This window comes from Pan troglodytes, chromosome 18 (genome assembly GCF_028858775.2).
Source record: "Pan troglodytes isolate AG18354 chromosome 18, NHGRI_mPanTro3-v2.0_pri, whole genome shotgun sequence".
Taxonomy (NCBI): Eukaryota; Metazoa; Chordata; class Mammalia; order Primates; family Hominidae; genus Pan; species Pan troglodytes.
The window spans coordinates 66,712,988-66,739,573 of NC_072416.2; the positions used below are offsets into that span (position 1 = coordinate 66,712,988).

Genomic DNA, 26,586 nt, shown 5'->3' on the forward strand with positions numbered 1-26,586 from the left:
CTTTAAATAATACTGAATCAGCCTGGCACAGTGGCTCATGCCTGTAATCCCAGCACTTTGGGAGGCCAAAGCGGGTGGATCGCTTGAGGCCAGGAGTTCGAGACCACCCTGGGCAACATGGTGAAACCCTGTCTCTACTAAGAATACAAAAATTAGCTGGGCGTGGTGGTGCACTCCTGTAGTCCCAGCTACTCAAGAGGCTGAGGCAAGAGAATCGCTTGAGCCCGGGAGGTGGAGGTTGCAGTAAGCTGAGATTGCACCACTGCACTCCAGGCTGAGTAACAGAGCGAGACTGTGTCTCAAAAAAACAAAAACAAAAAAGTAGTACATAAATATTATCTATTAATAGTAATTTAGAAGGGGAGGGATTTTAGATTGATGTACTTTTTTTTTTTAAGAGACAGGGTCTAGCTATATTGGCCAGGCTGGACTCAAACTCCTGGGCTCAAGCAATCTGCCCACCTCAGCCTCCCAAGTAGCTGGTACCACAGGTGCCTGCCACCATGCCCAGCTGAGATTTGATACCCACTTGCTAGATTTGCCATAACAAAGTGCCAGGTACTGGGGTGGCTTAAATAACAGAAATTTATTTTCTTATAGTTCTGGCTTGTAGATGGACAACTTCTCCCTGTGGCTTCACATGGTCTTCCCTCTGTAACTACCTGTGTCCAAACCAAACTTCTTCCTCTTCTAAAGATACCAGTCATGCTGGATTAGGGCCTAGCCTAATGAGTTCATTTTACCATTTTTTTTTTTTTTGAGATGGATCTTGCTCTGTTGTCCAGGCTGGAGTGAGGTGGTGCGATCTCGGCTTACTGCAACCTCTGTCTCCTGGGTTCAAGCGATTCTCCTGCCTCAGCCTCCCGGGTAGCTGGGACTACAGGCGCAGGCCACCATGCCCGGCTAATTTCTGTATTTTTAGTAGAGACGGGATTTTACTATGTTGGCCAGGCTGATCTCAAACTCCTGACCTCAGGTGATCCGCCTATCTCGCCCTCCGAAAGTCCTGGGATTACAGGCGTGAGATACCATGCCTGGCTGACTTCATTATCCCTGTCTTCACATTTAATGGCCATTTTAGGTACCAGTGGTTAGGACTTCAACATAAGAATTTTGGAGGGACACAACTCGTGTTAAGGGAAAACTTGGACCTGCAGAAAAATTGAGAAAATAAGTTGCCAACAGGTAGTCATGGCCAAATGGTTATTGCAGTGAACTTGAAAATAAGTTTCTGATGACCTTCATCATTGGGAAAGGTCATTTCATTTCAGTCATTTTTCTGTGCATAGTTACATGTATTATATAGTAGTTCTGCATTCTTATTTTGTTTTACTATCATAGTATAAGAACTTCCCTATATAAAGTGTTATATTGCATAGCTGGATAAATAACCTATGGAGTAAGTGCCCCCATAGATTATTTAACTTTTGCCCTATATTGAAGATGATTTAACCTTTGCCACATTATCATTCCTGGTCCTTCTAGCACTAAGGCAAAGCAGGGTTCCTCAGAAGATGAGTCTACAAAGCTGTGTGCTGGCAATAAAGGGCAGGGCCACCTGGGGATTGTGTGGCCTCTGGGACCCTCTGGAACTGAATCAGGCCCAGATCTCCTTTCCCCTTCCTCCCACTGGCCAAGCACGTCACAGCCCAGCACTCCTCGGCGGGGATGTCATCAAGGAGGCAGGGCTGGTTCCTAAGCAATCTTCTCTTTCTTGTGATCACATTCCAGCCTTCCCACAGAGGATCCTTCTGTGTGTGGTAAGCTTTTGGGCTCTGAGGCAGCTCTTTAGGGTCCCCAAGCCCCTCTGTCCTCTCCCATTCACTGAGTCCACTGCCTAAAAGATGGCCAGTGTCTTAACTTCCTTTGCCTGGATGAGTTTTGCCTGGTTTTGAACTTCCTGTTAGTGGAAACTTGCATATGTCCTCTCATATCTGGCTTCTACTACTCAACCTTATGTTTGTTAAATTTCCCATGTAGTTGCCTGTCCTTGTGCTTCATTCACTTCATTATGTGAATATACCCAGTGTTTCTACCCATTCTCCTTCATTGTTTGGGCCGATTCCGGCTTAGCTATTATGAATAGTGCTGTTATGAACATTATAATACATAGGTTTTGGCAAATGTATTTTTGTTGGGTCTGTACATCACAGTGGACTTTCTGGGTCTTAGGAAATTAATATATCAATATGTACTGCCAAATTGTTTTCCAAAGTGATTGTCTTCCCATATCAGACTTTTGTTTGTGTGTGTGTTAAAATAGGCATAACATAAAATGTACCATTTCAACCGTTTTTAAGTAAATAATTCAGTAGCACTAAGTACATCCACAGTTTGTGCAACATCGCCATTATCTATCTCCCGAACTTTTTCATCATCCCCAACAGAAACTCTGTACTCATTAGGCATTAGGTAGTAGTTCCCCTCCCCTCTCTCTCTCTCTAGCCCCTGGTCAATTCCTTTTTTTTTTTTCTTAGAGAAGAGGGTCTTGCTGGAGTACAGTGGCACAGTCATGGCTCACTGCAGCTTCAAACTCATGGGCTCAAATGATCCTCCCACTTCAGCCTCCCAAGTTGCTGGAACAGGTGCATACCACCATGCCCAGATGATTTTCAAAAAATTCGTGTAGAGGCCGGGTGCAGTGGCTGACTCCTGTAATCCCAGCACTTTGGGAGGCCAGGCGGGTGGATCGCTTGAGGCCAGGAGTTCGAGACCAGCCTGGCCAACATGGTGAAACCCCATCTCTACTAAAAATACTAAAATTAGCTGGGCATGGTGGTGCACACCTGTAGGCCCAGCTACTCGGGAGGCTGAGGCATGAGAATCGCTTGAACCTAGGAGGTGGAGGTTGTGGTGAGCCACTGTACCACAGCCTGGGCAAGAGAGTGAGACTCCATCTCAAAAAAAAAAAAAGATTCATCTCTTGATAGACACTTGGGTTGTTTCTACCTTTTGACTATTATGAATAACACTGCTGTAAAAATGAATGCATAAGTATCTGTTTGAATCCTTTTGGTTCTTTCAGGTATATACCTAGGCATTGAATTGCTAGGTCATGTGGTAATTCTACATTTAACACGTTGAGGAACTGCCAAACTGTTTTCCACAGTGGCTGCATCATTTCACATTCCCACCAGCAGTGTATGACAATTCCAATTTCCCTCTATCCTTGTCAACACTTGTTGTTTTCTGTTTTTTCTTTTATAGTCATCCTAGTGCATGTGAAGTGGTATCTCATTGTGATTTTGATTTGCGTTTCCCTACTAACTAATGATATTGAGCATCTTTTCATGTGCTTATTGGCCATTGTATATCTTCTCTGGAGAAAGATTTTTTCAAGTCCTTTGCCTGTTTTTTAAAATTGGGTTTTGTTGTTGTTGAGTTTTATGAATTCTTTACATATTCTGGATATTAATCCTTTAGGATTCTTCTTTTTCGGCCAGGCATGGTGGCTCGTATCTGTAATCCCAGTGCTTTGGGAAGCCAAGGCAAGAGAAGTGCTTGAGCCCAGGAGTTCGAGACCAGCTGGGGCAACAAAGTGAGGCCCCATCTCTACAAAAAATTAAGGAAAATTAGCGGGGTATGGTGGCATGCGTCTGTGGTCCCAGCCACACAGGAGGCTGAGGCAGGAGAACCCCTTGAGCCTGGGAGGTTGAGGCTGTAGTGAGTTATGATTACACTGCTGCATTCCAGCCTAAGTGACAGAGTGACACCCTATCTCAAAAAAAAGAATTCTACTTTTTTATATTGTGCTCTTATATACTATGTGAATACTTTGTCATGTCCATATTACTTTTATTATTTTAAAAACCTCATCTGGGCCGGATGCAGTGGCTCACGCCTGTAATCCCAGCATTCTGGGAGGCCGAGGCGGTCAGATCACAAGGTCAGGAGTTCGAGACCAGCCTGGTCAATATGGTGAAACCCCATCTCTACTAAAAATACAAAAATTAGCCAGGCATGGTGGTGCGTGCCTATAGTCTCAGCTAGTCGGGAGGCTGAGGCAGAAGAATCACTTGAACCTGGGAGGTGGAGGTTGCAGTGAGCCGAGATCATGCCACTGCACTCCAGCCTGGGTGACAGAGTGAGACTCTGTTTCCAAAAAATAAAAAAAGTAAAAATTGAAAGAAAAAAAAACCCCTCATCTGTTATCCTTTCTTATTTTAAGGAAAGATATTTTTAAACCAAAATAATAATAATCTGAAACTAAAAGACAGCCTTTCTGAAAGGACAGTTTGTGCCCTCGCCTGACATATCTATGGACAGGCGTGGGGCCGTCCTTGTGGTCTTTGTTATGTTGCAGCCTAGCAAAAATGGGAGCACTGGGCAGAGCATGGTGCTGACAGGACCCAGGGTATAGCCCCTGGCAGATTCCCTGATTTCTTGCATTGGCCATAAGGAAGAGTAGGTAACAACGTTGGTTGTGAATATTCTCTAGTGTGCGTCTTGGAGTCGGGTAGACCTGGCTTCTGAACCTCAGTTTTCTAATCTTTGGAAAGGTGGCTGGGCGCGGTGGCTCATGCCTGTAATCCCAGCACTTTGGGAGACCAAGGCGGGTGGATCACAAGGTCAGGAGTTCAAGACCAGCCTGGCCAACATGGGGAAACCCAATCTCTACTAAAAAACAAAAATTAGCTGGGCATAGTGGCGCACACCTGTAACCCCAGCTACTCAGGAGGTTGAGGCGGGAGAATCACTTGAACCCAGGAGGTGGAGGTTGCTTTGAGCTGAGATTGTGCCACTACACTCCAGCCTGGTGACAGAGCAAGACTCTGTCTCGAAAAAAAAAAAAAAAGAAAAGAAAAGAAAAAAAAGTGGGGGATAATACCTACCTTGGTATCATAGTTATAGGGATGAAATTCACCTCCAGCTGGTAAATGGTGGTTACTAACTCGGAGTGCTTGTTTAAAGAGTAGCCAAGCATTGGGGATTCAGAAGGAGCGAAATGAACTGAAGCAACCAAAGGTTGTCCAGGTGATCCTGTGGGCATATATATTGTGTGTAAATAGACTCTCACAGCCTTCAGAAAATCTTCTGCCTCTAGCTATGACCTTAGTCAACCCCATGTCACATAAGGCCACCTGGGGCTAATGTCCCTGAATGTCTATGATCTTGGTCCTCTGGGACCAAGAACAAAGAAGAGTTTGACCCACAAACTGACCACCAGGCGATCTTCCCTCTCGAAACCAAACTTGGAAGCCTCCTCTGAAACTTGTATTAGTCACACTCCTGGTCAGAGAAAGTAAGCCAAGTCACCCTTCTGCAGCCACTTAGCAGTCCTGGATCCAGTCAGAGGACTCTTGTCAGTCTTGTTTTCCTGGGGCAACTTCCAGAATACTCCTGCCCTCCTAATGCTCTCTCTTCCCCTTCCCCACAGTATTCATGGGCTGCCCTGGGCAAGAGCCAGCTCTGTTTAGCACTGATAATGATGACTTCACTGTGCGGAATGGCGAGACAGTCCAGGTAAAACACCATGTCCACCTGCAGGACAAAAGAAAGATGTTCTCTGTGCATGCCCAAATTGCTGGCCAGGAGCCTTTGGTTGCTGTGGCCATTGTGAGCCAAGTCAACCCTTCAGAGGAGGTAGTGTTAGTCCTCAGCTGTCCACAGCTTGGGTGTGAGCACTGATCTAAGGGGGGTAGTGCTTGCAGCTGCCCAACGGTGGTGCCTGAGGTCAGGCCAGTGGAGCCAAGAGCTGCCTTGTGAGTAATCACCCACTGTACTGAGTCCCTCGGATTCCCTCTCCCACCTTCCTTTACTTCCTTCCCTTATCATCCATGTTAACCCCAACTGAAGGCAGCTCTAAACGCAGGCCTGCCAATCCCATGAGCCTCCAGGAAGATACACCTGGGGTGCTTGGCCACACTTCGTTTTAATTTTTGAATAGCTAATATAGCCACATGGTTCAAAAATAAAAAATAATAATAAGCTATACAATAACTAATCTCCCCTTGTTTGCCTCCATTTGCCCAAAGCCCCCTTCACCCCTTCACGCAGTTAACCACTGTTCCCAGTTTCTTTCCTTCCAGAGTTTATATATAGTCTATACTTATATGTGTTACATATTTATTTATATTATACATGTTTTTACATGTTACCTATTTCGTATATATACATATATAAAAACAGATTCTTTTCCTTATGCAAAAGCTAGGATGCTGTTCACATGTCTGCACCTTTCTTTTTCTACTTAACAGTGTATCAGCACAGCACAATGTCTACCCTCTTTCCACAGATAGCCACTATTAGTTTTTTTCTGTATTCTCCCTGACTTCAGCCATGTACAAGAAAATATGACTATATGGTCTTATTTCCTACCCTTTTACACAAAAGGTGGAACAGTACCTGGCACATATTAAGCACAATGTGTTTGTTAAGTAAAATGCTAAACTCTATTAAGCTGCCCTATACCTTAATCTTTCCATTTGACAGCATAAATCAAAAATCAGGCTGAATGCGGTGGCTCACGCGTGTAATCCCAGCACTTTGGGAGGCCGAGGCGGGTGGATTGCTTGAGGTCAGGAGTTCGAGACCAGCCTGGCCAATATGGTGAAACTCCGTCTCTACTAAAAATACAAAAATTAGCTGGGCGTGGTGGCAGATGCCTGTAATCCCAGCTACTCAGGAGGCTGAGGCAGGAGAATCACTTGAACCTGGGAGGCAGAGGTTGCAGTGAGCCGAGATCGTGCCACTGCACTCCAGCCTGGGTGGCAGAGCAACACTCCATCTCAAAAAAAGGAAAAGAAAAAAAGATCTTTCCCTTTTGGCACATAGAGAGCATACTCATTCTTATTTTTAGAGCTGCATAGTATTCCACTAGATGGATGTGCTGTAGTATATTTCACTGGTCCTCCTGTATAAGTAAACACCGAGTTTCCCTTGCAATAGGCTCATCTAGGTCTCCTCACCTTTAACTTTTTTTTTTTTTAATTTAACTTAGGGTCTTGCTATCTTGCCCAGGCTGCTCTGGAACTCCTGGGCTCAAGTGACCCTCCCAAAGTACTGGGATTATAGGCGTGAGCTACCATGCCCAGCCACCCTTTTAACTCTTATAGGTGAGAGGATGTTGAGCATGTCCCAGCTATTTGCACATCTGGGTTAAGGAGTTTCTCTCCTTGCAGGAAAGAAGGTCACTGATGGAAAGGAATCCATTGAAGATCTTCCCATCCAAACGTATCTTACGAAGACACAAGAGAGATTGGGTGGTTGCTCCAATATCTGTCCCTGAAAATGGCAAGGGTCCCTTCCCCCAGAGACTGAATCAGGTACGACTGTGCCTTCTCCTGGGAAGCATTGGTGGCCCCAGGGACCCCCATCCAAAGGCCTGCATGAGATTTCTTGCTACTGAATGTGGGGGCTGAGACAGAAAAACCTCTCCTGTTCAGTGAGCAGATTCTCCTATGGCAGTGCCCTCTTCACAGAGGACTCTTTGTCACAGTCATGGGATATTTGTTACTTTGTCAGCTGCCATTTTCTTTTCCCTCCAGCTCAAGTCTAATAAAGATAGAGACACCAAGATTTTCTACAGCATCACGGGGCCGGGGGCAGACAGCCCCCCTGAGGGTGTCTTTGCTGTAGAGAAGGAGACAGGCTGGTTGTTGTTGAATAAGCCACTGGACCGGGAGGAGATTGCCAAGTATGAGGCAAGTAGCCTTTAGTGTCTACTGTAAATGTCCCCTCAGAAGTGGGGTCCTAGGCCTGGTGAGGTGGGTGGCACCAGGCTGACCCCAGAGCTGTGTACCCCACAGCTCTTTGGCCACGCTGTGTCAGAGAATGGTGCCTCAGTGGAGGACCCCATGAACATCTCCATCATCGTGACCGACCAGAATGACCACAAGCCCAAGTTTATCCAGGACACCTTCCGAGGGAGGGTCTTAGAGGGAGTCCTACCAGGTAAGAGGACTGGGAAGGGGACTGCTACGGGGCTGGGCCCACACCCTTAAATGCTAAAAGATTCCACCATACCTGATTTCCTTGGCTGTGTATCAGATTACTTGGGATCTTCTTAAAAATCCAGATTTCCCCCCCTTCCATCCTAAGGTTCCTGAATAAGAATGATCCCAGAGCAGAGCTCTGGAATCTGTATATTTGAAATTTTCCCTAAAGCTTCAGATGATCAGCCAAGCTTGGGAACCACTAGCTTTGGAGCTTCAAAGACCTAGATTTGAATCTTGGCTTTGCCCTCTTTACCGGCTGTGATCCTGGGCATATTCTTGACCTCTGAGCCTCACTTCTCACATCTAAAAATGGGAATAATATCAACTTCAAAGAGTGGTGAAGATGAGAAATACCATGTGCAGACTGTTACGTAATACAGAGCGCCTAATGTGAAGCTCTTGAGTGCATGGCAGCCACAGGGAATGCAGCAAAGACTGGAGGTGTTAGAACATGGCTGATGGAGGCCGGGCGCGGTGGCTCACGCCTGGAACCCTAGAACTTCAGGAGGCCTAGGCAGGCACATCACTTAAGATCAGGAGTTTAAGACCAGCTGGGCCAACATGGTGAAATCCTATCTCTACTAAAAATATTAAAAAATTAGCCAGGCGTGGTGGCAGGCACCTGTAATCCCAGCCACTCAGGAGGCTGAGGCAGGAGAATCACTTGAACCCAGGAGGCAGAGGTTGCAGTGAGTCGAGATCACACCATTGCACTCCAGCCTGGGTGATAGAGTGAGACTTCATCTCAAAAAAAAAAAAGAAAAGAAAAGAAAAAAAAGAGTTCCAGAAGTAGACGGGGCTGGAGTTGGAACTGGGAGGAAAAGATACTCATCCCTTCTCTCCAGGTACTTCTGTGATGCAGGTGACAGCCACGGATGAGGATGATGCCATCTACACCTACAATGGGGTGGTTGCTTACTCCATCCATAGCCAAGAACCAAAGGACCCACACGACCTCATGTTCACCATTCACCGGAGCACAGGCACCATCAGCGTCATCTCCAGTGGCCTGGACCGGGAAGTGAGTGGCCCTTAGGGAAAGTACTGCCTACCCAGAGTTGCCCAGGCTGGGAACTGACTCTGAGAGCAGAAGCTCCTATCCCTGCCCACAAAGCCCAAGGCAGAACAGTGAGGACCCACGTCAGCTGGGATGGCCGCTGCTGGGTTCACATGCCATGCCCCTGGTTCCTTGGGCCCGTGGCCTGCTGCCAGCCAATCTCGTTAAATCTCCTCCAGGGCTGGGAGGCAGCTGTAAAATGCCTACTTTTGGTATTTTCTGTAGGTTTTCTCATTTCCTCTCAGAGTGGCTCACTTAGTGTGCACATTACCCAAATTGGTCCCTTATGTGCCACAAAGTAGAATTAGCTCCATGGATACTGGATTTGATGCCTGTTTCCTAATTGATACCTTTATCCAAATCCTCACTCAAAACTCTTATTCTGAGGCCAGGCACAGTGGCTCACGCTTGTAATCTCAGCACTTTGGGAGGCCAAGGCGGGAGGATCACTTGAGGTCAAGAGTTCAAGACCAGCCTGGCCAACATGGTGAAACCCTGTCTCTACTAAAAATACAAAAATTAGCTGGGCGTGGTGGCAGGCACCTGTAATCCCAGCTACTTGGGAGGCTGAGGCAGGAGAATCACTTGAACCTGGGAGGTGGAGTTTGCAGTGAGCCAAGATCACGCCACTACACTGCAACCTGGGCGACAGGGCAAGATCCTGTCTCAAAAACAAAAGCAAGACTCATTCTGGAGCAGTTAAGGGTCAGGGGGCGATGCCAAGGCTTCCCTAGGACAGGCCCAGGAGAACTATTTGGATCACCCGTTCCCTCTCCAACAGCATCCTCTGCTTCTGTTCTCCTGGCAGGGGGTGAGGGGTGGTCAAGGAGTCAGTCTTATGATAGGGAGAGATTCTCCTCTCCATCCATACACCCATGAGCCAGTGCTTCCTGGAGGTCAGGGGAGGGACCCTTCAGATTAAACTCACAATGGGCTTCCCCTCTCCTCTCTTTCTCCCCAGAAAGTCCCTGAGTACACACTGACCATCCAGGCCACAGACATGGATGGGGACGGCTCCACCACCACGGCAGTGGCAGTAGTGGAGATCCTTGATGCCAATGACAATGCTCCCGTGTTTGACCCCCAGAAGGTAATGCCCCTTCCTCACTCAGTCCCTCATCAGATAATGAAGGACCAAAGTTTGCCTTTCTCAGGAAACTGGAACCAGTCTATATTGCTTCAAATGCCAGTCTCAGCACTATGGCTGTGTGACCTTAGGAAAACTACCTAACCTCTCTGTGCCCCATTTCCTAATCTGTGAAAAGGAGATAATGATAATACCGGCTGCACTGTTCTGAGTTTCAAATGAAATAATCTATGTACGTTTCCTAACATGATGCCCTAAAAGAAGTGCTTGATATGAAAATCTTTGTTGATTTGAAAACATATTTTCCTTGTACCTACACCTGCCCATCTTTTCCCAGTGAATGCTTGCGTACCTCCAAGGCAGAGGACTCAGTGCCAATCAAGGTGCCAATTACATCCTCCCGCTTCCATCTTTAGACAACTCTGAACGTTAATTAGGTCTGAATAAAAATTTGTAATGAGGCCAGGCGCAGTGGCTCACACCTGTAATCCCAGCACTTTGGGAGGCCAAGGCGGGCAGAACACTTTTGAGGCCAGGAGTTCAAGACCAACCTAGCCAATATGGCAAAATCCCGTCTCTACTAAAAATACAAAAATTAACCAGGTGCAGTGGCATACACCTGTAGTCCCAACTACTTGGGAAGCTGAGACATGAGGATCGCTTGAGCTTGGGAGGTGGAGGTTGCAGTGAGCCGAGATCACACCACTGCACTCCAGCCTGAGCGGCAGACTGAGACTGTCTAAAAAAATAAAATAAAAATAAGTAAATGAATAAATTTTTTGTTCCGAGCAACTGATTTTCCAGTCTTTGTCACATGTCCCAGAACCTCCAAAAAATTCCTGTTCAGTGCCCCAGCCCATTCAGGCACCTAGCCCTTCTTGCCACCTTCCTTATTCCTTTCTGATCTCAGCTGGATAGAGAGCTACACGTGGCAGGGGCTTGGGCATGCAAACCCGTGAGATTTCTGGAACATCAGGCCCCTGCGTGTAGGGAAAGCAGGCACAGGATTGGTGTGGTCTGTGCCAGCAGCTGTGAGGCTGCTGCTGGGGACATCCTGCCGCTGTGTATACCCTGAAACCCCACAAAGTGGGTGGGTGGTCCAGGAAAGGGTAAAGGCATGGGGATCCCCTGAGGTTGGATGGAGGCTTCTCAGCCTCTGGAGTAGGACAGTCATTCTCTGCTCTGATAGTGCTGTGCTTCTCACACTGACAGTACGAGGCCCATGTGCCTGAGAATGCAGTGGGCCATGAGGTGCAGAGGCTGACAGTCACTGATCTGGACGCCCCCAACTCACCAGCGTGGCGTGCCACCTACCTTATCATGGGCGGTGACGACGGGGACCATTTTACCATCACCACCCACCCTGAGAGCAACCAGGGCATCCTGACAACCAGGAAGGTGAGTCAGTTCGGGCCTCAGACAATGGTATACCTGGGGCAGTCAGGTCTGCAGCCTTCAGGATGAGGAGCCACTGTCTCCCGTGGGCTAGTCCAGGAATCGTACCAGCCCAGTGGCTCCCAACACTGTTCTACCACTCTTGTGTTGGGAAGTCCCTTTGTTCAAACTAAATCTTACCCAGGAGCCCACTTCATAAATAGGTAAGAGTCACTGATTAATTGAAGCACATCAGTGGCGCCTCCTCCCAGACCACAGTGTCCAATGGCTGCCCCGAATCAGTCTCACATAGAGTCCATTTTATTGAAATCCATGTTGACTTTGCATTTACTCTAAAACTCATGTCTAGGTGTTTAGATAATAAAATGTTTTGAATCACTGAGGCACACTCTTACCTCTCAAAAAGTCTCTTTTTTGTGTGTATATATTTTTGTTTTTATTGGGGTATAGTACGTGGGTTGGGTCAAAAAGTCTGAATAAGGCTGGGCGCAGTGGCTCACACTTATTCCCAGCACTTTAGGAGGCTGAGGTGGGAGGATCACTTGAGGCCAGGAGTTTCAGATGAGCCTGGTGAACATAGCAAGATCCCATCAGCACTAAAAAAGAAAAAAATGAAGATGGGCCTAATCTTGCATCAGTTTCTTTTACTTCCTGGTTTACTATGAAGAATGGTGTGGTTTGAGAAGCAGGGTATAAAATATTGTATGAAATAATATATTTTAAAGACTGGGGTCTGCTGTCCTCTTTTCTGCAACAAATACTTTGTAATGCCACTTCGACATTGTTAAATGATGTGAAATGAAGTTCATTTATAGTATAACTAACCTAACTCTTATTTCTAAAAATAGAGAATGTCCTAACTAAAATAAAGAAAAAATCCAGACCAGGTGCAGTGGCTCACGCCTGTAACCCCAGCACTTTGGGAGGCCGAGGTGGGTGGATCACGAGGTCAGGAGATCGAGACCATCCTGGCTAAAATGGTGAAACCCCATCTCTACTAAAAATACAAAAAAATTAGCCAGGCGTGGTGGCGGGCGCCTGTAGTCCCAGCTACTTGGGAGGCTGAGGCAGGAGAATGGCGTGAACCCGGGAGGTGGAGCTTGCAGTGAGCCGAGATCGCACCACTGGACTCCAGCCTGGGTGACAGAGCAAGACTCTGTCTCAAAAAAAAAAAAAAAAAAGAAAATCCAGCCTGGACAACATGGAGAAATCCTGTCTACACTAAAAGTATAAAAAATTCGCTGGGGCCGGGCACGATTGCTCATGCCTGTAATCCTAGCACTTTGGGAGGCCGAGGCAGACAGATCACCTCAGGTTGGGAGTTTGAGACCAGCCTGGCCATCGTGGTGAAACCCGTCTCTACTAAAAATACAAAAATTAGCTGGGCGTGGTGGCACATGCCTGTAGTCCCAGCTACTCGAGAGGCTGAGGCAGGAGAATCGCTTGATCTCGGGAGGCGGAGGTTGCAGTTAGCTGAGTTCGCATCACTGCACTCCAGCCTGGATGACAGAGCGAGACTCCGTCTCCAAAAAAAAAAAAAAAAATAGCTGGGTGCGGTGGCACACACCTGTAGTCCCAGCTACCCAGGAGGCTGAAGTGGGAAGATAGCTTGAGCCCAAGAAGGTCGAGGCTGCAGTGAGCCATAATCAAGCCACTGCACTCGAGCCTGGGTGACAGAGCAAGATCCTGTCTCAAATAATGGTCTCAAGCAATCCAGCAGCCTTGGCCTCCCAAAGTGCTGGGATTACAGGCATGAGCCACAATGCTAGGCCCCCCAGTTTTCTCAAACATCACCACCACTCCACTGGGAACCATTGATCTAGGGCTTATTAATACAGTTACCTTTAGGATGGTCTGAGAGGCCCCATTAGATGTGCACTCAGGAAACACGGGAGTGTTTATGGGACAGAGAAGGGGCAGCACTGTTGCTAGTGAGGGCCTCAAGCCCCTCAGTATTGGCGTTTTCCTTCTCACATCTCAACTGTACTACACAGGGCCTCCTCTCAAAATGGTGGTCCAGGTCCTTCTTCCTCTTCTCTCCTAGGGTTTGGATTTTGAGGCCAAAAACCAGCACACCCTGTACGTTGAAGTGACCAACGAGGCCCCTTTTGTGCTGAAGCTCCCAACCTCCACAGCCACCATAGTGGTCCACGTGGAGGATGTGAATGAGGCACCTGTGTTTGTCCCACCCTCCAAAGTCGTTGAGGTCCAGGAGGGCATCCCCACTGGGGAGCCTGTGTGTGTCTACACTGCAGAAGACCCTGACAAGGAGAATCAAAAGATCAGGTACTCAGGAGCTGGGCTCAGTGAGCAGCATGTACTGGTACAGTTGGTGGGTGGGTGATCATGGCCAACGTTTGTTCTGATTACCATAGAGATTGTTAAATAGGAATATCCCTCCTGCATAGGTTCTCTTCTTCCTACCCTCTTTGAGGCTGAAGACTGAATAGGGGTTTGGGGGCAGGTATTTCTCACTCTGTCATGTATCCCTCCTGGGACTCCTGCACCTGCTGCTTTAGGTCCCCGTTTATGGGTGAGGTGCATTTTCCATATGATCCTGCTTAGGAGCCCAGAGGCCATCTGCCAGTTGGTATGAGGAGGCCCTGAATGATGACATCAGAATTCTAAATATTCTGGATGTACTCGTCTCAACTTTTCCTCTCCAGCTACCGCATCCTGAGAGACCCAGCAGGGTGGCTAGCCATGGACCCAGACAGTGGGCAGGTCACAGCTGTGGGCACCCTCGACCGTGAGGATGAGCAGTTTGTGAGGAACAACATCTATGAAGTCATGGTCTTGGCCATGGACAATGGTGAGAGCATCCTCCCAGCCCTCCCACAAGAGCCACTTTTGGTTCTCAGGTCACATGACACAGCACAGCATGTTTCCTCCACAGGTGGGAACATGTGTCGAGGAGGGCTATTTGCAAACCAATCCAGACGGTCAAAGGGGTCTTTCAGAGGAGTCTTTTAAAGACTGGTCCTAGGCCAGATGCAGTGGCTCATGCCTGTAATCCCAGCACTTTGGGAGGCCAAGGCAGGTAGATCACCTGAGGTCAGGGGTTCGAGACCAGCCTGGCCAACATGGTGAAACCCCGTCTCTACTAAAGATACAAAAAATTAACCGGGTGTGATGGTGTGCACCTGTAGTCCCAGCTACTCCGGAGGCAGAGGCAGAAGAATCACTTGAACCTGGGAGGTGGAGGCTACAGTGAGCCGAGATCGTGCCACTGCACTCCACCCTGGGTGACAGAGCGAGACTATCTCAAAAAGCAACAACAACAAAAGACTGATCCTAGGGACTGGCCATGATTCCAATTTCCCTAAAACCCAAGAGTTGGGAGGGAGCCAGGTGTGGTGACTCAGGCCTGTAATGCTAGCACTTTGAGAGGCCTAGGCAGGAGGATCACTTGAGCCCCGGAGTTCAAGGCTGGCCTGAGAAACATACAGAGACCCTGTCTCTACAAAAAATGAAAAATTAAAAAATAAGAGTTAGGGCCGGGCATGGTGACTCAAGCCTATAATCCCAGCACTGTGGGAAGCTGAGGCAGGTGGATCACCTGAGGTCAGGAGTTCTAGACCAGCCTGGCCAACATGGCAAAACACTGTCTCTACTAAAAATATAAAAAATTAGCTGAGTGTGCCGCTTCCCAGTTCCCGCATCAGTGGCCTGCGCAGGGCCCTTGGGACGAATTGCAGCACGCCTCAGGGCGAGCGGCAAGGGCTGGGGTGAGTGCACCTGCACCCAGGCGGTCTTTTCACATGTCGCCAGGGTCAGACCGCATGTCTCTCCTTGCGGCGCTACACAAGAGCAGAGTACGAGTCTGAGGCAGAGGGAGTCATGGCAGGACAAGCATTTAGAAAGTTTCTTCCACTCTTTGACCGAGTATTGGTTGAAAGGAGCGCCGCTGAAACTGTAACCAAAGGAGGCATTATGCGTCCAGAAAAATCTCAAGGAAAAGTATTGCAGCAACAGTAGTTGCTGTTGGATCGGATTCTAAAGGAAAGGGTGGAGAGATTGAACCAGTTAGCGTGAAAGTTGGAGATAAAGTTCTTCTCCGAGAATATGGAGGCACCAAAGTAGTTCTAGATGACAAGGATTATCTCCTATTTAGGGATGGTGACATTCTTGGAAAGTACGTAGACTGAAATAAGTCACTATTGGAATGGCATCAACGTGAAGCTGCCCATTCCACTGAAGTTCTGAAACCTTTCATCATGTAAATAATTTCCATATTTCTCTCTTATAATAAACTAATGATAACTAATGACCAAAAAAAATTAGCTGGGTGTGGTGGCACACGCCCGTAGTCCCAGCTACTCAGGAGGCTGAGGCACGAGAATCACCTTAACCCAGGAGGTGGTGGTGGCAGTGAGCCGAAATTGTGCCACTGCACTCCAGCCTGGGCAACAGAGCAAGACTCTCAAATAAGTAAATAAAACATCAGCATTAGGAGAGTCCCTTCAGCCTTAGTTTTTGGTTCACTGGGTCCTGAATTGGCCTGTCAGTTTTCCCTTGTGATTGATTGATAGGGGCTGACTGGAAAGTGCCATGACAGATTAGTGATGCCACACCATAACAGATGGGAGGTTATGACGTAGTTGTCTCCTCTGGTTGACATGTAATGAACCAGGACCTGCAGGCAGGTGAGAGGTTGCAGCAGGGCTGTGAAGGGAAGCTTCCCTGAAGCTGATCGACAAACACTGGAGTAACCCTGAAGTAGCCGGTAGGTTTCGCCTTGTGGTTATAGTGGCTGTCTGGATGAAGTGGCTGCAACTGTGTCATGATAGTAATGTCTGCTGTGGACAGAAATGAGAATGATGGCCCAACTGGCATGTATGTGCCATGTATTGGAAGCAAGGGCATGGAAGGTCTTGAGAGGTGAGAGCTGGGCGGTAAACAGGAGCCCCCCTGAGGCTGACTGGGTGGGTCACAGGGAGCTCATCATATGTGTCATTACAAACAGGAAGCCCTCCCACCACTGGCACGGGAACCCTTCTGCTAACACTGATTGATGTCAACGACCATGGCCCAGTCCCTGAGCCCCGTCAGATCACCATCTGCAACCAAAGCCCTGTGCGCCAGGTGCTGAACATCACGGACAAGGACCTGTCTCCCCACACCTCCCCTTTCCAGGCCCAGCTCACAGATGACTCAGACATCTACTGGACGGCAGAGGTCAACGAGGAAGGTACCTGAGTGAGTGGTGGTAGCGGGTGGGGTGCCACCCCACTGGTGGGCATCTGCCCCACACCAGGATTCTGCACACGTTCCTATCCTAGCATCTTGTGGGCCATGGGGACAATGGTCTCCTCTAGAACCTCAATCAGATGCTATTTATTAACCTGGTGGAGGTCTTTGAAATTCCACAGGACCCCTAAAAGACCATTCTAGCCCAACCGCCTTCCTGTGTAGATGGAAAAACAGGCCTCGAGGAATCGAACCTATGTAGAGCATGTGAAGTGGACCTGGCACAGAGCATGCTCAGTGAGTGTTGGCTACGATCACTGTGCTGGGTCCTGACTCTCGCTATGTGACATGGGCCAAGTCACTCCCTCCCTCTCGAGGCCTCAGTTTTTCCATCTACACAGGAAGGCGGTTGGGCTAGAAGGGTCTTTTAGGGGTCCTGTGGAATTTCAAAGACCTCCACCAGGTTAATAAATAGCATCTGATTGAGGTTCTAGAGGAGACCGTTGCCCCGTGGCCCACAAGATGCCCACCACACCCGGCTGCGTTATGGCTTTAAAAATAATGTCACGGCCACACGCAGTGGCTTACACCTGTAATCCCAGCACTTTGGGAGCCTGAGGTGGGCGGGTCACCAGGTCAGGAGTTCGAGACCAGCCTGGCCAATATGGTGAAACCCTGTCTCTACTAAAAATACAAAAATTAGCCAGGCATGGTGGCGTGTGCCTGTGGTCCCAGTTACTCGGGAGGCTGAGGCAGAAGAATCGCTTGAAGCTGGGAGGCGGAAGTTGCAGTGAGCCGAGATTGTGCCACTGTACTCTAGCCTGGACAACAGAGTGAGACTGTCTCAAATAAAATAAAATTAAAATGTCACTAGGGTTTTTTGTTTTTGTTTTTGTTTTGAGACGGAGTCTCACTCTGTCTCCCAGACTGGAGTGCAGTGGCACAATCTCAGCTCACTGCAACCTCCGCTTCCCGGGTTCAAGCAATTATCCCTGCCTGAGTAGCTGAGATTACAGGTACCTGTCATCATGCCCATCTAATTTTTGTATTTTTTAGTAGAGGCATGGTTTTGCCATGTTGGCCAGGCTGGTCTTGAACTCCTGACTTCAGGTGATCCTCTCGCCTTAGCCTTCCAAAGTGCTGAGATTACAAGCATGAGCCACCACACCTGGCCTATCAGGATTTTAATCTAGGCAGTCTCACTCACCATGGTATGGAAAATAAAAAGCATAAGCATTATGGCCAAAACCCAGTGTTATTAATACCTGTAACAGTATTGATCAGTATTGATAACCTGGTTCTTGGCTTTAATTTCATTTTTCTGTTTGCCCTTGTTCTATTGTCAGGGAAATTAATCTAGACTCTACCCCATGTGACCTCAGGCTAGTTACCTAACTCCCTAAGCCTCAATTTCTGCATTTGTAAAATGAGAATAACAGCAGTTCCCACCTCTTAAAGCAATGGTGAGGATCAGGGTAGGGCCTGGCACTTAGTAAGTGCCCATTTAGCCGGGCAAGGTGGCTCATGCCTGTAATCCCAGCACTTTAGGAGGCTGAGGTGGGCGGATCACGAGGTCAAGAGGTCGAGACTGTCCTGGCCAACATGGTGAAACCCTGTCTCTACTAAAAATATAAAAAATAATTAGCCAGGCGTGGTGGCACATGCCTGTAATCCCAGCTACTCAGGAGGTTGAGGCAGGAGAATCACTTGAACCTGGGAGGTGGAAGTTGCAGTGAGCCAAGATCGCGCCACTGCACTCCAGCCTGGGTGACAGAGCGAGACTCTGTCTCAGAAAAATTAAAAAAAAAAAAGAAAGAAAAAGTGCCCATTTAGTCACCACTGCCATCATCATCAACAACTGAGAAATCAGCCTTATAGGATGGCAGAGATGTTTTAATGACATATACCCCATGTTGGCCACTCCACATGGTCGACTAGTTGTTCAGACTGGAGAGCTGTCTCTGCCTCCTGGCACTAAATGGGGACAGAGTGGATTCTGCCTTCTGGCCCTTTGACTAAGAGGAGCCCAGCGAGAGTGCAGAGCATTTTAACTTGAAATCTGTGCTGAGATAGGCTGACAACCCGGGGAGGGGGTGGGGGTAGAAACGTGGGGGTTGTTTTTGATTGCCCCAGTGATTGGGGGCACTACGGGCATTTAGTGGTAGAAACCCGCAATGCTGTGGCAAATCCTGCATGATGAAAAAACTTCCACACAGGCTAACAGCTCCCTTCTTGAGAAAGTTGAGTCTAAACCAAAGGCCTTTCTTTAAAGAGGCCACTGATATTATGTTTGTCACCCACACACATAGCCCCTTCTCCACTCTGGGATTGCCACGCAGTCTCCCCCAAGTGGTGCCCAGTGTGCAGGCTGGGCTAGGCCTGGCTTCTGCTCTGTGGTTAGCCTTGCCACCCCCTGGGCCTTGGAAGGCCAGTTAGCCCAATACCTGCTGCAGCCTCATTTCTGACATTCCTGCATTTGTGTGATCACTAATGCTGTGATAACACAGGTTAGCATCTGATCGGATCTGCTCAACATTAGCACTTACATAACCAAGTCATGTGCGTTTAGTTTTATTAATAATTGAATGCGGCCTGGCGTTGTGGCTCAGGCCTGTAATCCCAGCACTTAGGGAGGCCGAGGTGGGGCAGATCACCTGAGGTCCGGAGCTTGAGACCAGCCTGACGCAAAATCCACCTCTGCTAAAAATACAAAAACTAGCTGGGTGTAGTGGCGCAAACCTGTAGTCCCAGCTACTCCAGAGGCCGAGGCAGGAGAATCGCTCGAGCCCATGAGGCAGAGGTTGCAGTGAGCTGAGATCGTGCCACTGTACTCCAGCCTGAGTGACAAAGCAAGACTGTCTAAAAAAAAAATTGAAGGCCGGGCACCGTGGCTCACGCCTGTAATCCCAGCACTCTGGGAGGCCGAGGAAGGTGGATCACGAGGTCAGGAGTTTGAGACCAGCCTGGCCAAGATGGTGAAAGCCTGTCTCTACTAAAAATACAAAAATTAGCCAGGCACGGTGGCGGGTGCCTGTAATCTCAGCTACTTAGGAGGCTGAGGCAGGAGAATAGCTTGAACGTGGGAGGCGGAGGTTGCAGTGAGCCAAGATCACGCCACTGCACTCTAGTCTGGGTGACAGAGCAAGACTTAGTCTCAAAAAAATTGAATACTCAGTTGGAAATATGGGTGTTTCATATAAGATTGGGCTAGCTATCAGCTGCTCTGCCTATGGAGTAGCCATTCTTTATTCCTTTACTTTCTTTTTTTTTTTTGAGACAGTCCTGCTCTGTCGCCAGGCTGGAGTGCAGTGGCATGATCTCAGCTCACTGCAACCTCCACCTCCCAGGTTCAAGTGATTCTCCTGCCTCAGCCTCCCAAGTAGCCGGGACTACAGGCACGTGCCATCACGCCTGGCTAATTTTTGTATTTTTAGTAGAGACGGGTTTTCACCATGTGGGCCAGGTTGGTCTCGATCTCTTGACCTCGTGATCTGCCCGCTTCGGCCTCTCAAAGTGCCGGGATTGCAGGCATAAGCCACTGCGCCCAGCCCTCCTTTACTTTCTTAATAAAGTTGCTTTTACTTAAAAAAAAAAAAAAAATGGGTTAGCTATCTTTTAGGAAGAATATTCTTTTTGAAGCAAAAAAAACAGTGTAGCAGCCAATGATGCAAAGAAGTTATTGGTCCTGCATGACATGGCTTTTAAAACTTCATGTCATAAAAATACTGTGATTATTGATTTTTTTAAAAGTAAAATGACAAATTAATTTTTCTATCCCAATAATCCTTTTCAGTATGGTGAATTTTGCTTTAGCCAAAGATCAGCTTTTACTGCTGTTTTCCAAAGTGTGCTTGTGGAGTATTTCTCTGCATTGCCCACATGTGGAAGCCGTATTCTCAAACTTTCTTTGTGGTGTACTCAGATCCCCGCACTGATGGTTCCCACAGCTAATCAATGATCTGTTCACTCCAGGTGACACAGTGGTCTTGTCCCTGAAGAAGTTCCTGAAGCAGGACACATATGACGTGCACCTTTCTCTGTCTGACCATGGCAACAAAGAGCAGCTGACAGTGATCAGGGCCACCGTGTGCGACTGCCATGGCCATGTCGAAACCTGCCCTGGACCCTGGAAGGGAGGTTTCATCCTCCCTGTGCTGGGGGCTGTCCTGGCTCTGCTGTGTGAGTACCAGGCCCCCACCCCCTCCCTGAGGATGGGGGAGTTGAAAGACTGGATTCTACCTTGAGCTTTAACTCCTGGAACTAAGAGGCCACCAACATTGCCCGTCCACTCCTTAAACATTTTTTTTAAGACAGGGTCTCACTCTGTCACCCAGGCTGGAATGCAGTGGCATGATCTCGGCTCATTGCAACTTCTGCCTCCCAGGCTCAAATGATCTTCCCAGCTCAGCCTCCCAAGTTCCTGGGACTACAGGTGTGGGCCACCACGCCCAGCTCATTTTTGTAAAAATGGGGCCTCACTATGTTGCCCAGGCTGGTCTTGAATTCCTGGGCTCAAGCAGTCCACCTACCTTGGCCTCCCAAAATGCTGGGATTACAGGTGTGAGCCACTGCGCCCGGTCCACTCCTTAAACTCCTAATTCTAGGAGCATCAGTCAATCAGTAGGTCTTTCTGGGGCTTGTGGAATGTACCAGGCTTTGGGGATACAGTGGTGAGCAAACAGACTCGGCCCTGCCATCAGGTCATCTGGAGGGGCCCGCACAGTGGTTCTGAAAGGGTGGTTTCCAACAGCATTAGCATCACCAGGAAGTTGCTATTATTAGAAAGGCAAATTCTCAGGCCCTGCTCCAGACTTACTGATTCAGAAATTTAGGAATAGAACCCAGTAATCTGCATGTTAACAAGCTCCCAAGGCATTCTGATACATGCTAGAGTCTGCAAATTACTGGTCTAGTGGGAGGAAATGTTTAGTTAAAAACAAATTTCTTGGCTCTAAAGATAGAACCTATCACAGTTGTTTTTTCCACATTTTGACTTGGTCTTAATATAGACAACACACATCGTCAGTCAGAGATCAATCACATGAATACAACAAGAACATGCTCTTTGCTGGGCACAGTGGCTCACACTTGTAATCCCAACACTTTGGGAGGCCAAAGTGGGTGGATCACTTGAGGTCAGGAGTTTGAGACCACCCTGGCCAATGTGGTGAAATCCTGTCTCTACTGAAAATACAAAATTAGCCAGGCATGATGGCACATGCCTGTAATCCCAGTTACTTGGGAGGCTGAGGCAGGAGAATCACTTGAACCCAGGAGATGGAGGTTGCAGTCAGCCGAGATCACACCATTGCACTCCAGCCTGGGCAACAGGGCGAGACTCTGTCTTTAGAAAAACAAAACAAAAAAGAAAGTAGGAAATTAGGTCAGAGCAGTGACAGGCACAGGGTATCATCATGTCAGGCCTCATAGGTTATTGTGAAGACTCTGGGTAGAACTGAAAGTTATCAGAAGGTTTTGAGCAGAGGGGTGATGTGATTTGACTTAAGTTTTGCAAGATTCCTGCTGAGCAGACTATATGGGGGCGAAGGTGGAGGCAGGGAGACCATCTAGGAGGCTGTTGCCATAATCCAGGGGTAAAAAGGTGATGGGAGGCTCAGGCTAGGATGGCAGCATTGAGGTGGCCAGAGGTGGTCATGTTTCAAGGTAGAGTCCCTTCAGATTGATGTGTGGAATTAGGGTAAGACCCATGGATGATCGCAAGGCTTTCGGCTTAAGGAGAAACATGGCATTTCCATTTGCCGGTTTGGGAAGGACCATGGGAAGAGACTTGCCAGGCCAGTCCAAGTGGAGGTGTCAGTAGGCAGCTAGACCTGGGTTCAGAGAAGTCCATTTGGCGTCTTGCCTTCCCCCAGACTCGGGAGAGGAGAGGTTACTGTCTAGCCCACATGTGCGTGCATCTTCAGAACCCATGGACTCCCAAGGAAAGTTGGGTCTGTTTTGTCTGGCCAAGGACAGACAGCAGTTCCATCAGCAGGCAAAAAAGTAATGATCCTGAGCAGTGATGTATGCTCTTAAATCAAACTGCCCTAGAGAGATGGCTAGAGGGTCCCCTCTTAATACAGGGTTAACTGTGTGTAGGCATGAGAGAGAAGGCAGCCAGGATCCCCAGTTGGCCAGTTCCCCCCATGTCCAAATAGCCTGCCAGCCTTTTACACCACATCACTGAAGCCAGGCCCTTTTAAAATTCCAACACTGGGGCTGGGCGCAGTGGCTTATGCCTGTAATCCCAGCACTTTGGGAGCTGAGGCAGGCAGATCACCTGAGGTCAGGAGTTAGAAACTAGCTTGGCCAACATGGTGAAACCCCGTCTCTACTAAAAATACAAAAATTTGAGATCACGCCACTGCATTCCAGCCTGGGTGACAGAGCGAGACTCTGTTTCAAAAATAAATAAATAAATAAATGGGCTCCTGTAATCTCAGCTACTCAGGAGGCTGAGGCGGGAGAATCACTTGAACCTGGGAGGCAGAGGTTGCAGTGAGCCAAGATCCTGACACTGCACTCCAGCCTGGGCAACAGAGCAAGACTCCCTCTCAAAAAAAAAAAAAAATTCCGGACAGGCGCAATGGCTCACACCTGTAATCCCAGCACTTTGGGAGGCCAAGGCAGTTGGATCACTTGAGGTTGGGAGTTCAAGACAAGCCTGGCCAACATGGTGAAACCCTGTCTCTACTAAAAATACAAAAATTAGCCAGGCATCTGTAATCCCAGCTACTGGGGAGGCTGAGGCAGGAGAATGGCTTGAACCTGGGAGGCGGAGGTTGCAGTGAGCCGAGATTGCACCAGTGCACTCTAGCCTGGGCGACAAGAGTGAGACTCTGTCTCAAAAAAAAAAAAAAAAAAATTCCAACACTGCATTCCACTAAGTTTAGATTACTGTACCCTATGAAAGTTGCATTATCTTGTTCTTAAAGTCTGTGGCTAATTAGGGGACATCTGGTGACTAAAAGAGGGTCTCTTTGAAAGACAACATCTGCTGGGAGGTTCCCATCCCGACATCCCGACGAAAGGTTTTCTTAAGGATCAGTACCACCAATCTGGTTAGACTGACAGCATTATGGGTGAGGAGAAGGAAGTCAGAATCTTCTAGGAGGAGGTGTTATAAGCTGAGAGCTGACATGTGGGAGCCATGTGTATGCATAGAGTCTGCCAGGTGAGGAAGGAGCCTGTATGAAGGTTCTTAAGGGGAAGCTGCTGGGGATATTCAAGGAACACAGAGGAGGCCAGTGTGCCTAGACCTTAGTGGGTAGGGGGACTTGGAGGCATAGGCTGGGACCAAATCTTGCCAGCCTTGATAAAGAGTTGAAGTTTTCCTAGGTGCAAGTAAAGCCATTGTAGCATGTTAAGCTCTGGCTACTGAGTGAGGACATCTGCAGTTAGAGGGGCTCTGAGGGCCTGGGGGTCTTGGCCCGCTGTGTGGTTACAGAGGGAGCACTCACACTCCCCAACCCTTGCAGTCCTCCTGCTGGTGCTGCTGTTGTTGGTGAGAAAGAAGCGGAAGATCAAGGAGCCCCTCCTACTCCCAGAAGATGACACCCGTGACAATGTCTTCTACTATGGCGAAGAGGGGGGTGGCGAAGAGGACCAGGTGGGGCACTGGGGGCTCTGGGATTGGGAGGTGGATGCCCCTAAGGCCACTGGCAGGGCTGTTGGGTCAACCAACTGACCAAGTTAGCTGTGTTGACCAGGCCCTGGCATGAAGCATGCGTCTTCCTTTTCTAACATCCTCCAGCACTTCTCTGGTCCATTGCTGTAGTCTCTTTGGCCCTAGCCAAGTTAACCTCGAGCCTATGTTTAATTTGCTAGGACAAGGGAGGATGGAAACGAGGGTTTTCCAAAATCTGTGACATCATCTGTCTTGTAAGACCTCCCCATGAGCCAGAGTATCCAAAGGGTAGGGGGTGTGGGGTGAGATGTAAGTGGCAGGGGATGGGGGGACAGGAGTCCTCAGTCACCTGCTCTCCTGCATTTCCCCACAGGACTATGACATCACCCAGCTCCACCGAGGTCTGGAGGCCAGGCCGGAGGTGGTTCTCCGCAATGACGTGGCACCAACCATCATCCCGACACCCATGTACCGTCCTCGGCCAGCCAACCCAGATGAAATCGGCAACTTTATAATCGAGGTGAGGCATGGCAGGCCAGTCGAGGGCCACCCTTTATTCAAGCCCAGCACCAGCCACACAGGAGAACAAGCATGGGCCTGGAGTCTTGGGTCTGGGTTCAAATTCTGACTCCACCACCAACCAGCTTTTGACCTCTGGCTTATTTGAGTAACTTCTGGGGTTTGTTTCTTCCTCCATAGAACTCACTTGCAGAGTGGTTAAAAATGATTAGGAGGGGCTGGGCACGGTGCCTCACGCCTGTAATCCGAGCACTTTGGGAGGCTGAGACGGGTGGATCATGAGGTCAGGAGTTCAAGACCAGCCTGGCCAACATGGCGAAACCCCATCTCTACTAAAAATACAAAAATTAGCCAGGCATGGTGGTGGGCACCTGTAGTTCCAGCTACTCGGGAGGCTGAGGCACAAGAATCACTTGAACCAAGGAGGCAGAGGTTGCAGTGAGCCGACATCACGCCACTGCACTCCAGCCTGGGCGACAGAGCAAGACTCCATCTCAACAACAACAACAAAAATGATTAGGAGGCTGGGCACAGTGCCTCACGCCTGTAATCTCAGAACTTTCAGAGGCCAAGGCGGGCAGATCACTTGAGGTCAGGAGTTTGAGATCAGCCTGGCCAACATGGTGGGAGGTGGAGGTTGCAGTGAGCCAAGATCGCACCTGGGTGCAACTTAATGGCTGTAGTGAACGCCGAGAATGAAGTACTCAGACAATTCTAGCTGAGCGGGGCGGGGAGCAGTTCCTTTGAGAGAGCGTCACTCTAAGATCTGTCTGCCAGGTATTTATTGAGAGAGCTTGTTTAAACTACAATTTAGACAAACAAGAGACATCCACCAGGTGGCTCTTGGCGGTCGGGTATGAGACACATATGGCCTTGTAAAAAACACTCAAACCACATTTTTAGGAGGCTGTGTTCAGCGCTCCTTATCACACATACTACTCCCTGTCCTGTTTTCAAGGTCCAGGAGATCTAGTCTTGTGTACAAACAACATGCACACAGCGCCTCAATATTTTTCCATGCCTCAACCTCACATGCCTCTTACATAGGCTTGAATGTCTTGTCGTGCGCCCCCCACACCTGGGCAACAAAGGGAGACTCCATCTCAAAAAAAAAAAAAAAAAAAAAGGCCGGGCACAGTGGCTCATGCCTGTAATCCCACCAGCACTTTGGGAGGCTGAGGTGGGCAGATCACAAGGTCAAGAGATTGAGACTATCCTGGCCAACATGGTGAAACCCTGTCTCTACTAAAAATACAAAAAATTAGCTGGGCGTGGTGGTGGGCGCCTGTAGTCCCAGCTACTCAGGAGGCTGAAGCAGGAGAATCGCTTGAACCCGGGAGGTGGAGGTTGCAGTGAGCCGAGATCACATCATTGCACTCCAGCCTGGGCAACGAAGGGAGATTCCATCTTTAAAAAAAAAAAAATTAGGAATGATTTATTCATTTATTCAACACATATAGCAGTTGAATACTCTGGAGCCAGACTACCTGGGTTTGGATTACAGATCCCAGGTGATTGCACTTGGGGGGCAAAGTTTGGAGCCTCTGCTGTAGAAGACTTCAAGGATTGAACGAGCAGGCAGCTAGGACAGTGCCAGCACAGTGGTTCCTGACCCTGCCTGCATGTTGGAATCACCTGGGCACCTTCAGAAACCGCTGATGCCTCAGCTCACCCCCAAAGATTGTAATATAATTGAACTGGGTGTGGCCTGGGCTTCAGAATTTATAAAAGATTCTCCAGATAATTTAAGTTTCGGAACTACTGACCTAGCATG

General features: G+C 48.5%; 1 protein-coding gene and 1 pseudogene across 3 annotated transcripts in view; both read left to right on the forward strand.

Moving 5' to 3' along the window:
* CDH3 (cadherin 3) overlaps window positions 1-26,586 on the forward strand; it is a 77,066-nt gene that overhangs the window by 25,913 nt on the left and 24,567 nt on the right. For all 3 annotated transcript variants that reach the window (XM_001168050.7, XM_054669492.2, XM_016930062.4), the window contains exons 3-15: window positions 5,378-5,463; window positions 7,122-7,265; window positions 7,488-7,643; window positions 7,749-7,893; window positions 8,783-8,958; window positions 9,956-10,084; window positions 11,294-11,479; window positions 13,521-13,762; window positions 14,143-14,288; window positions 16,443-16,667; window positions 20,639-20,845; window positions 24,145-24,275; window positions 24,667-24,813. In XM_001168050.7, the coding sequence (XP_001168050.3) occupies window positions 5,378-5,463; window positions 7,122-7,265; window positions 7,488-7,643; window positions 7,749-7,893; window positions 8,783-8,958; window positions 9,956-10,084; window positions 11,294-11,479; window positions 13,521-13,762; window positions 14,143-14,288; window positions 16,443-16,667; window positions 20,639-20,845; window positions 24,145-24,275; window positions 24,667-24,813 (2,120 nt within the window). The remainder of the gene's footprint in view (window positions 1-5,377; window positions 5,464-7,121; window positions 7,266-7,487; window positions 7,644-7,748; window positions 7,894-8,782; window positions 8,959-9,955; window positions 10,085-11,293; window positions 11,480-13,520; window positions 13,763-14,142; window positions 14,289-16,442; window positions 16,668-20,638; window positions 20,846-24,144; window positions 24,276-24,666; window positions 24,814-26,586) is intronic.
* LOC134808759 (10 kDa heat shock protein, mitochondrial-like) lies at window positions 15,238-15,739 on the forward strand (annotated as a pseudogene).